Source organism: Heteronotia binoei, chromosome 16 (assembly GCF_032191835.1).
Source record: "Heteronotia binoei isolate CCM8104 ecotype False Entrance Well chromosome 16, APGP_CSIRO_Hbin_v1, whole genome shotgun sequence".
NCBI classification, from domain to species: Eukaryota; Metazoa; Chordata; class Lepidosauria; order Squamata; family Gekkonidae; genus Heteronotia; species Heteronotia binoei.
In genome coordinates this window covers 1,925,836-1,938,047 of record NC_083238.1, presented here as the reverse complement: position 1 = coordinate 1,938,047, position 12,212 = coordinate 1,925,836, and the positions used below count along the sequence as shown (strand labels likewise).

Below are 12,212 nucleotides of genomic sequence, written 5' to 3'. Positions count from 1 at the left end.
TTCCTTAGCGATGGGAGGAAGGACCGCAAGGCCTTGTGCACTGCGATGAGCTCCAGGCAATTTATGTGGAGAGAGCGTTCGTAGTCTGTCCACTGGCCCTGCACCGTGAGGTCTTCCAAGTGGGCTCCCCATCCCCACTTGGAGGCATCTGTGGTTACAATCACCGAGGGCGGTGTCTGCTTGAATGGCATGCCCTTGTAGAGGTGACGTTCCTTGGTCCACCATTTGAGGGATGGCACAATGTGTAGTGGAAGGGTGAGTAGTGTGGATTGATGTTGTGTGTGAGGGCGAAAAGTCCTTACGAACCACATTTGGAGGGGACGCATGTGCAGCTTCGCAAACTGCAGAACTGCTGTGGTTGCTGCCATGAGGCCTAGCATTCTCTGGAAAGTGAGCGCTGTTTGGGAGCGCTGGGCGATGATAGTGTTGGCCAGTGACAGTATGGCGAGTGCCCTGTCCTGAGGTAGGAAAGCCGTTTGCGAGAGCGTGGAGATGTCTGCTCCTATGAATTGAATCCTCTGGGTAGGGACTAGTTTGGATTTTGAGAGGTTGACTAGGAGGCCTAAGGTGGCCAGGGTGGAGAGAGTGGTCGAGACGTCCAGTTGTAGTTGCTCCCTGGAATGGGCGACGATCAGCCAGTCGTCTATGTAAGGGAAGATTGATATCTGTTGCTGGCGTAATGTGGCTGCTACTACTGCCATGCACTTGGTGAAGACCCTTGGTGCTGTGGAGAGGCCGAAGGGAAGGGAGCAGAACTGGAAGTGCTGCTTCCCTATGGCGAACCTGAGGAATCTTCTGTGATGATGATTGATTGTAATGTGGAAGTAGGCATCCTGGAGGTCTATGGACGCCATCCATGCTCGTTCTGGGATGAGCGGGAGGATTGCCTGAAGCGTGACCATACGGAATTTCTTGTAGGTTATGTGTAGGTTGAGTTTGCGGAGGTCGAGAATGGGTCGGAGTCCTCCGTCCTTTTTTGGCACCAGGAAGTACCGGGAGTAGAAGCCGGTGCGATGGTATTGGGGTGGGACTGGTTCTATCGCGCCTTTGTCCAGCAGAGACGCGATTTCTGTCTGCAGGGGTGCGGACGGGGGTGTGGTGAGGAATCGGTGGTGCTTTGGAGTGGACGTAAACTCTATTAGGTAGCCTCTTTGAATGATGGCGAGGACCCAGGCGTCCGATGTTATGGTCCTCCAGGCAGTGTAGAATGGTTGTAGTCGTGTTGATGGGTTTGGCTGATGGAGGGAGACTGGACGGCTCGAGGCAGGGAGGTCAGAGAGACGGTTTGGATGTGGTTGAAGGTTTCTTGGTTGTTTGGCGTCTGTTTTGAAAGGAAGGTTTGGACTGCTGTGGTTTGCGCTTCCATGATTCCTGTTGCCGTGGGGATCTGGTCACTTTGTATTGGCTGGACCTCCAGTTCCTTTGCCGATTGGATTGGGTCAGAGGTTGGGAGACTCCCAGTCGTTTCGCCCTCTTCCTGCCATCGTCTACTGATGTGAGGATGTCATCTGTAGATGAGCTAAACAGGCCAAGACCATCAAAGGGCAAATCTTCAACCTTGTATTTGATGTCTGGTTGGAGGGAGGAGGACCTGAGCCACGCGTGTCTGCGGAGTGCTATGGCTGAGGCCAAGGTTCTGGAGGAACACTGTGCAGCGTGACGGGCAGTGTTGATTTGCTGTTTGCTCACTCTGGCCATCTCTTGCAGGGTAGTGGTGGCTGACTTTTGGGATGCCTCGGGCAGGGATGGTACCAATGCGGCGAGGGAAGTGGTGAGGTTGTGGGTGTATGCGGAAAAGCATGCCATGTAGTTGAGGATTTTGGTTGTGGCTGTAGTGAGGGCGTAAATCTTTCTCCCAATCGTGTCGAGTTTTTTGCCCTCCCGTTCTGGTGGTACCGGGTGTCTAGTCTGCTTCGACTTCGAAGACGAATGTACAATGATCGAGTTCGGAGCCGGGTGGGTGAACAGGAACTTGGAATCAGGTGCGTGTATCTTGTACAGAGCTTCAACCCTCTTGGATGTTGGCGGTACTGATGCCGGTTTGTCCCATGCTTCTTTGAGTGTTTCTAGGAGGACGGGGAGCATGGGAAGAGAGGAGCTGGATGGAAGATCCGCATGCACTAGATCAAATACGACGTCCGAGACTCTGGGAGCGTCCGTATTGAGTTTCAAATTTAGCGAGCTTGCCATGTTTGCTACAAGGTCGAGGTAGGATCTCGGGCCCTCAGACGGTGATAGGTCTGCTGGCTTGGCTATGTCGGAGTCTGGGGATTGTAGGTCCGAACCCGAAGAATGGTCGGAGTCGGAGAGTTCCTCCTCGGATCCGTCGTCGGTTCCTTGGTGCAGGTCGGGCTGAGGTGTTGTCTTGGGAGCCGCGTGTGAGGATCCCAGTGGCGATGGGAGTTTCGGTTCGGCGCCGAGACTCGTAGGGTCGTCATGGTGGTGAAGCGGTTCGACCGATGCAGTTTGGAGTCTGTGTGTGCGATCTCGGTAGCGAGGAGACTCTTGGTAGCTGTGGTAATGGCGATCGTAGGAGGGTGATCGTCGGTGCCGTCTTCGGTTCCGTGGGGATGGAGACCTGGATCTCGATGGAGAGTAATAGTAGTGTCTCCCCCTGCGGTGGCTGCGGGAGCGTCGGCGGCTGCGGGACCTGGTGCGGCGGCGACTGCGGGACCTGGTGCGGCGGCGACTGCGGGACCTGGTGTGTCGGCGACTGCGGGACCTGGTGCGTCTGCGAGATCGTGGTCTAGTCGGGAGAGCTCTCGGGGTCGAGGGTTCTCTGGTGAGCGCGTGGGCGTCTATTGGCTGTGAGAGATCTATGAATCTAGTGGGGTCGAGAGGCCGGGTCCTAACGGATGCGGTAGAGTGCGTATCCAGCAGCTGGTCTGGTGGGGAATTCGGAATGGACGGCGACTTAGATGAGATGCGGATGATTTCCAACGGAGTGATTGACGGTGTTGCCGTCGACTTCGACGTCGGAGTCTTCGGCATCGATCCGGAGGCAGTGGCGCTCGGGTTCGGAGCCTTCGGTTTGGTGGTCGGGTTCGAGGCCGAGTCGAGAGGGCGGGTTTTGTGCTTTTTCGAGCTAACGCTACCCGTCGGGTCCGAGTGGGCGGAATCGGAACGGCGGCGCTTTTTGGGGTCGTCCGACTTCTTGGAGTGCTTGCCGGTCTTAGGCTTACAGGGACTCTGTGCCACGGAAGCTGCCGACTGCGTCTCTCCCACGAGGTGTGGGGAAGATGGCGCGGGTTGTTGTTGTCCGCCATGCGGCATGGCCGGTCGGAGTGTGGTTTCCATGAGGTGGCTCTTGAGTCTCGCGGCGCGGTTCTTGCGGGCCTGTTTGCCAAATTGGCTGCAGTGCACGCAGGAGTCTGGACGGTGGGCCTCTCCAAGGCAGAACAAGCAAAGAGAGTGGCCGTCGGACGAGGGGATTTTGGATGAGCAGCTGGTACAGCGTTTAAAAATTATCTTGTCCCTTCCTTCCATCCGCCCGGGGAGGGGGGGGGAGGGAGGGGAAAGTCCAGAAAGAATAGTAAGAGAAGGCTTTTTTTTTTTTTTTTTTTTTATACGATACCAGGAGAAGTAGAAGATGAAGAATTGAAGCGAAGAGAAGGTAATTGTTGGAGATTGCAATGAAGAAGTTGGAGATCAACGAGGAAGGTGCGATCCGGTCGGCGGTAAGGAAGAAACTGAGTGGCTAAGCACCTCCCCCTTGTCCAGGCATGCGCAGTAGCTGCCTCCTCCCAGGACAAGTGGGAGGCGCGCCAGATCTACGATCAAGATTGCTTTGAACTCTCCGAGGTCGGGGCCAATCCTGCGGATTACCCATATGTGTGAATGCACAGAGACCACGAAGAAGATCCAACTGTTAAAGATTCAAGGTGATAAAGTTGAATTAAAATCTGCAGAAGAGTTAAATAACAAGTATGACTGGTTTCAAATGCAACAAATAAAAAGCTTGATGGAAAATGATATTAAATCTGTTGGAATTAGACGTGAGCAAACAGAATTAGAAAAGGTTCTGCTTGGAGATAATGAAAAATTAATATCGAAAATATATAAATTATTGTTGAAATGGTCTACAGAAGAAGTAGTAAAATCTCAAATGATTAAATGGGCAATTAATGTAAACAAGGAAATACAAATGGATACATGGGAATATCTTTGGAAGAACTCGATGAAAATATCAACATGTCAGAGTATTAAAGAGAACTGTTTCAAGATGATGTATAGGTGGTATATGACACAAAAAAAATGGCGAAGATGAGTAAAAAGATGTCGGATAGATGTCGGAAATGTAAGAAACATGAAGGTTCTTTTTACCATATGTGGTGGACTTGTGGAAAAGCGAGAAAGTTTTGGCAGATGATACAACAAGAAATATCTCAAATTTTGGGATATGATTTTAAGAAAGTAGCAGACTTTTCTGTTGGGATTACAAATGGAAAAATTTCCAAAAGAAGATAGAACTCTAATTTGGTACTTGCTCTCAGCTGCTAGGACATTATATGCGCAGTTATGGAAACAAGAAAAAATACCAGAGAAATGGGATTGGATTGTGAAAGTTTTATCATGGAGTGAGATGGATAAATTAACAAGAACTTTAAGAGACTATGATTTGGAAGTGTTTAAAAGGGAATGGAAGAAATTTAGAGGATATGTAGAAAAAGAGTGGAATTTGAAAGGACATTGGGCAATTTTTTAACAATGAATTTAAGAAAAGGGAGAAACTGAACCTTGAGGGGTTAAGGGTACCTTTATAAGTGAACTTAAGTATATAACATCGGCGGAAGTCTAGTAAAGGAGGGAGGGGGGATTAGAAAAATATCATATGGGTTAGGGTTAGTAATGATATAATTAGATATTGTTACCATATGTTATTAATAAATTGTTTTAAAACCAGGATTCTGTTAGGGTACTAACCACCCTGCTGCCTCACAGAGCTGGTGTTGAGAACCCCCTAGGCTGGTTGTCTTGTGAGACTTTAAAAATCATGCCATTCATGTTTGGTCAGGAACAGCTCTGGGTTTCTTGCCCTCCATGACATCTATGGGCCTGTCTTAGGTAGTAACTGGTCATACACATTGGGTATGTCACACTCTTGACCTGGTATTTTGTTCTTGGTGGCAGGAATGTGATCTAAGGGTGGAGGAACTGATGACAGCTCTTTGTCATGGAAAGATCACTACTTGTACTTACAGGAATACTAAGACTCTGCAGGGGTGGGGGATATATTAAAATGACCAACACGTTGGGCAAGGTGCATCTGAATGGTCTCTAAAAGTTCTAGGGAATGTTCCTGTTGATATAGCTGGTGCTTCTGTTGATACCTTGGAATGACCAACTGACCCAAGCAGTTGACATAATCACTCCTTGGCACCCTCTCCCATTACTGGAGCCTAGGTAGTCCCATGGTTTACTGAAAGGTCTTGGTCGATGAAAAGGCAAGGGAGACAGCTAGAGCAACGGTAAAGGAAGGATTGGGACAAATCTGATAACATGCGTGAAAGCTCATTTTAAAGTGAACTGTGTGGCGGTAATGAAAGCAAACAAACAACACTTTTCCGCCTCCACCACATCTTCTGCTGTCATCCTCTCCCAGCAGGTGAAGACCTTCTTGTTTTATTAGGTGTTCTCTTAGCGATTCCTTATTCCTGCTGATTTTTTAATGGTTTTGTATGTACTTTAGCTTTGGTCTTAAATGTTTTAATGATGTGTTTTTGTTGGTTTTAATGATTTTAACATGATTTTGGGTAGTATATTTTTAATTTGCATGCCACCTTGGTAACTCTTATGTGGGCAGAAAGGTGGGGTATACATTTTTGAAAATAATAAAACAAAATATTCTATAGTAATAAAACAAAATATTCTAACAAGTGTGGAAGTAATAAACAAAACATAACTATAGCCTCAAAGCCTCCTTTTCAGCATCAAAAATATTTTTGCATGGTGTCTGAAACACATAATAGCCTGTCAAACCAACCTCATTAACTAAGAAGAGAATCTTTAAATTGTCACTACATACTCCTGACAGTAACATATTAACTTTTTCCGTGTGGCCCACTTGCCCACTCCAAAATGGTACTTGTAATGTGGAATCCTCCTTAAACTTGAATTAGAATAAAAATAATCAGATGAAATATTATAATAGTGGATCTGAACCAAGAATCAATAAAAGCTTTCCAAATCATAAAAACTTCTTTCTTATGATTTCTGGCTCATCAATAGAAGTTTTTTTTAAATTCAATACTTCTTCCTGGTTATTAAACAAAGCAGTACAAAATACCTTAAACATGGAACTATATACGAGAGCCCTTTCACAAATGTTGCTAAATCACAGTTAATTTTCTGAAGTTAAATGAAGCATGCATGTCAAGTAGAAATAAAGTCCATAATATATACATCAAATTTCAATCCATTTTCTGTGCACTTTGTGTTTTACTGTGTGCAATGGCAAAATCTACTTACAAACAACTGCTAGGCTTGCCAGCTCCCAGGTCCAGGCAAGGGATCCCCTGATTTGATCCCCACCCCTTCTTTTTAAGATCGGCAAGTGGGAGACAAAATGGCGGCCATGTTGTGATACTCTAGCATTAGTCTCTACAGAAGCCATAGAGACAAAAGCTAGACCAAAACAGCTGGAGTCCTCCATGAAGTCATGTGTTTTACTTAGTTGCTGGCACTTGGCACTGATTTCCCCCGTTGGCGCCACCCCCAGCCTGCGCACAGGTCTCTGAGTGGTCAGTGGGCACTTTCTGGATCTGAACAGTGGGCTCCGCTGGACTTACCCCACCCTCCTTAATAGCTGCCTATAAGGGTGCCCCTGACCTTGGCAGCTCTCATTTGGTGCTGGGCAATCAGCTTGCTGGCCATTAGCTGTGTCATCCAAGACCTGAGCCTCAGCCCAGGCCCGTGCGGCAACAGCATATAGTACACTTTTCAGAAGTGAATGAATGCAGTGTTGGGGGGCAGAGAGGGTCTGAGGTTTGGCTGTCAGGCAGCCGCTGTCAGGCAGCTCTCAGGTTCCAGGCAGGCAGCAGGTGGGCATGTTTTGATTCACTGTCAGGGAAGTTCAATGTAACTTTTGTTGTTGGAGGTCAGATTCTTTTGTTTAGCAGCCATGCCCTCGGCCTCCTGACAGGTGGGCATACTTCAATTCCCCATTGTGGCCGGGAGGAGGATGCTGTTGGGCCCTTTGCCACCATTGAGCAGCTTAGCTGGGGGGATTGCAGCTGACCTGCAGCCATGCTCTCTGGGCAGGTGGGGTTTTTGCAAATGCTAATGCTTTGCTTTGCCTCAGTCAAGGCTGAGGGGAGGACGCAGTTGGGTCCTTGTTACCACCAGGCAGCTTAGCTAAGGGGCTGGGAGCTGACCTGTGGCCATGCTCTCTAGGTAAGCGGTGGGGTGGGGGCAGCCCAGAGATGTGATTGTCACTCCAGCCCCCCTGAAGAGAGAGAGCTTTTTGGCCCCAAGGATCTCTCAGCTCAGTGTGGTCATTGCCCAACTGGACTGGCCAGAGCACCCCAAACAACAGAATTCCATGGCAGCATTCTGCTCAGCCCAGGACAGCAGTCTCCCAGCCCCCATTCCACATCTCTTCTGTCTCAGTGAAAGAAGACGACGAAGAAGAAGATGATGACGACGACTATCAAAGAGGGATTCAGAACTTAGTTACAAACTTATTCTGCTATTTTTTTCCTCCTGAACCTTTTAAAGCCCCTTATAATATATTAACATTGCTGATGCTGGTGTTTGTTGTTTTTTCGAAAGGTACAGCTACACTAGCATGTTCAATCCAGGCTGTTCAATGTAACTCCACCTATAAGTATAATTCACCATGATGCACAGGATTCAGCATTTTAGGCTTTTATTTTAAAAACCAGATTTCTAGCCCTCATGGCTGAGAAAAGGCTGACAGTGTACGGTGAAATCTCTTTCAGTACTCTTAGCATTATAAATTTTAATAACATGACTTGCAAGATGGTTCTTAAACCTGGAGGGAGGGGGAGATCAGAGTAGGAATGCTAGTCTCCAGGTGGGACCCAAGGATCCCTTGAAATTGCAGCTGATCTCCAGACTACAGAGATCAGTTCATCTGGAGAAAATGGTTGTTTTGGAGAGTGGACTCTATGGCATTGTACCCCACTGAGGTCCCTACCCTATCCAGTCTCCATCCCCAAATCCCCAAGAGCTTCCCAACATGGATCTGGCAGCCCTAACCCCCTATCCGCTGCCAGTGGCCTAGATCCTAGATCAAAGTGATTTCTAGTTATCAGAATCAAGCGCAAAGCACAAATCCTTCCTTTCCCCATGACATATACTGTGTAGTTCTAAAAAGAGTTACATCCTTTTAAGTCCATTATTGTCAATGAGTTTAGAAGGGTATACTCTGCCCAGAATGACCCTGCATACTAAGTAAAACAAGTAAACAGATTTATCTGCGCAATCTGAATAATTCAATTAGGCTGCAAAACCCAGCTTTTCAGGATGCAGAATTTAAGCCATGGGCTCTGTAAGATGTCACTCTCACAATTGGTGGATGAGGCAGTTAACCTGTGTTAGGCCCATTGTAGACTAGATGAGGGTACACATGAATGAATGTCCCTCTGTATCAAATCAAAACTCCTCTGCAAGTGGAAAACAACATACTGAGAACTGTAATGAATAGATACAAGCCTGGGAGTTCTCAACATTTCATAAGGAAAAGGTAATGTTGCGATTTAAAGGGGCAGTTGAGAGCAGCCAGCTTTGAGTTGGGATGCATCTGGAGATTTGGGGGGTGGACTCATGTGGGCTGCTTTTAAAGTAAGCATCCTGTATAACAAAACACTTGCAGATGTGTACTTTAGTTCTCTGGATCTTAGCCATGCATTAGGACTAGGATTACATTATAGGAAGCGGTGGGGTTTTGGTGCACTGTGCTGGAAGTAACATCACTGAAAGAGAGTTGAGCTTAGGAAGTGACGACACTTTATCTTTGGCCTGAAAGTGACATCACAGGACATGATATCTCAAAAGTCCTCAGATATTCCCTAAGGTGGACAATGCAACCCTAATAACTGTTGAAGTGCACTGAAAGTAGACTGAAAGTGCATTGTTCAACAAGTGTGAAAGGTCCCCTAGAATGGCTTTTAGTTCACTCACTGCACACAGCAGATACAAAGATGCTTACATTACTTAGGAATAGGATCCATTGTAAACTACTATTTCCAAAAATACTTTAGAACTATACATTACCTATATAACAGTGAAGTGTGGCCCTCATCAGTGGATATCTAATTCACAGACTGGGGCCACAATGACACTAAACAGATTTTTCTACAACTTGGGGAAACTACCAGGTTTTCAGAAATATCTTAAAAAATACACTGGGGGTAAATTCTCCCTGGATCATTTTCTGCACAAGCACAGAGAATGTTCCTGAATGGCTGTTGGTGACTGTGCTGGAGCCATGTCAGGCCTAGTGAGAAAGTTAAGGGGAAGATAGGATCCCTCCCTCCTGCAATTGAGTCTCGCTGGCCCACACTTGTATTTCCTATTCAGCATATTTAATTTCACATGCTCATCTTCCTTGTACCTATCTTTTTCTTAATAATCTTTGAGATACACACAATTTTATTGCCCTATTCAATGCTTTCCAGAACTGGCAATATGGATTCCTGTAATCTGAGACAATTTCTTAAATGTCCACAATCAAGCCATTTTACTTCTAACACTCCAATTAAAACAAAAACAAATTTTGAATTGAAGACACAATGATAACTGTTAATACCAAGGTAAAAGGTGAGCCCTCTGCTCATGACCTGAGTTCGATCACAGCGAAAGCGGGTTCAGGTAGCCGGCTCCAGGTTGACTCAGCCTTCCATCCTTCTGAGGTCGGTAAAATGAGTACCCATCTTGCTGGGGGGAAAGTGTAGATGACTGGGGAAGGCAATGACAAACCACCCCGTAAAAAGCATTGTGAAAGCAACGTTGTGAAAACGTTGTGAAAATGTTGTGAAAGCAACGTCACCCCAGAGTCGAAAACGACTGGTGCTTGCACAGGGGACTACCTTTACCTTTTTAAAAAGGAATTAAAAGGTGAATATAGTACTCTTTAAAAGCTCTAAATAACAAGTAGCATAATGTAGGGAGGAGAGAAAAGGGTATGATGAGAGCCACTGTAGTGTAATTTTTTTTTTAAGTATTTGACTAAGACTGAAGAGAATCAGATTCTACAATCCTCACTCAATTATGAAGTTTGCTAGGTGACCTTAGGCCACTCACTTTTTTTGTTCTAACCTACTTTGCAGAGTCACTGTGGGAATAAAATTGAAGAGTAGAGAACTATGTATATTGCACAAGCTCCTTGTAGGAAAAACAGAACAAACAGATGTAACAGTTGAATTCACTGAATCTTGGTATTAAACTAGTTCAAAGATGAATGAATAAAATCTGAATATAAAGAGATATGAACTATATAACACAAGACAAACTTTTGCTTTTAATTGTAAGATAATTGCCTGTAAAACAAAACAGTGTTAAGACATGAAATGAAGTAAATAAACACAGTTGATTACACAGGATGTGATGAGGTTACTTGAGAAAGTGGAAGAACTGATACGGCCAAGCAACATAACATATAAGGTGCAACTCTGTGTAACAAAAGGTCTTCATCTAGACAAAGTTGATAAATTACAGTTAATTTTCTGAAGTTAAACGAAGTATGCATGCCAAGTGGAAATCAAGTCCACGAGAACTCTTTAAAAAGAAAAAAGGACGCAGACTTGTGAAATTAACCAAATTTTCACACGCAAATAGTCAGCAAGAATTAATAGGAGAACAAACAGATTTTTCCCTCCTGGTCATTTATGAAATTTGCAGTTGTTGATAATGCAATCACGTTTTAGAGCAGCATGAAACTCATGGCTACCAAAAAAGTCCCCCTTCTTCTGATTTAATAAAAAGGACAACCTACTTTTAGATCTATTGAACACTACCACAAACATCAGCAACAGGGAAAGAATACAATAAGGGACAATGAGGAAAGGAAGCAACAGTAGATGCATTAAAGAAAGGGGAGGGAATCCCTCAAGTCTTAAGTGCAGCAAATGCTTTCTTTTAAAAGGCACATTTCAGTCACACTAGAGTAAAAATAGAAGATAAGCAAAATAAATTTTCTTACCTGTACATCATTTTTGTTGTCATGACACCCTTCCTCTTTTTCCACTTGTGTTTGCTCATGACTTCCTGATTTAATGAAGTGTTCCAATGCAGTATTGTCTTTAACATCTGCCTCTGAACCTTTCATTGTATCACCTTCCTCCTTTACAGTAATAGTATCAGTCATCCTCATTAGAAAAGGTTAATTTAAAAATCTACAGGAAGTAGGGGGCCTTTAGAAGAGGGAAAAAATAGTATATATTTAAGATGCCCATTTCAGGAGATATTATGTACGGTCTAAATTATATTAAGTTTAAAAAAAGCCTCCTTTTGGAAGGCTTTCTTCCATGGATGTCACTTGCATCATGAATGAGCACAGACTGCAATACTTATACAAGAATCAAAAAGATGGCTGAAATGCCAAGTTATATTAACTTAGCTTAAAACTAAAAATTTGAAGTTTTTCTTGATTGAAATTCTAACATGATCTGTCAAGACAACTGACCAACATTAGCAACTGAAAAGCAAGCAAGTAGCCCAGTTTTCTAGACAGTAGATAAGTCTATAAAAGTCTTCACAAGGACGTTATATGCACATTCAGACATTACAGTAAACCTGACCCTAATTGCAAATTGTATGTGTAAACCTTCATTTGCTTACCTCCAGCAGAAAGGACATCTGCCCTATAATGCTGAATTCTGTTGCTACAAGGGGCAGTACTACTCTGCAAACTATGTAGTGTGAATTCTGGTATGACAACAAATTCTGTCTTCTACTGCTGGAACTTGCCCTGTACCATAGCAGCAGCAAGGTAGGTCTAGCTATCAATGAGCTTCACAGGTTTTGCCTGTAAAAGCACCAACTGCACTCAGTCCGCCTGATTGGCTAAGGCAACACAAGAGGAGGGTCGTGATCACTGCTAAATGCCTCAAGCTCCACTAGGATGAAGTGCATCAACATTCCCCCACCTTTAAAATGAGTGTGGTTAGGAGGCTCCTAGTGAGATGTGCTGCATTTCAACAGCAGTTTCAAGTTTGAGCAGGGCTTGCCAGGCATTTCTGTAGCCTGCT

The 12,212-nt window shown here is 45.1% G+C and overlaps 1 protein-coding gene across 9 annotated transcripts in view; it reads right to left on the bottom strand.

The window, feature by feature from the left end:
• Nucleotides 1-11,375, bottom strand: part of R3HDM1 (R3H domain containing 1) — a 157,720-nt gene extending 146,345 nt beyond the window's left edge. For all 9 annotated transcript variants that reach the window (XM_060256860.1, XM_060256861.1, XM_060256862.1 and 6 more), the window contains exon 1: nucleotides 11,165-11,375. In XM_060256860.1, coding sequence (XP_060112843.1) covers nucleotides 11,165-11,335 — 171 coding nt within the window. In that variant the 5' untranslated portion in view covers nucleotides 11,336-11,375. The remainder of the gene's footprint in view (nucleotides 1-11,164) is intronic.
• Nucleotides 11,376-12,212: the final 837 nt, after the last annotated feature.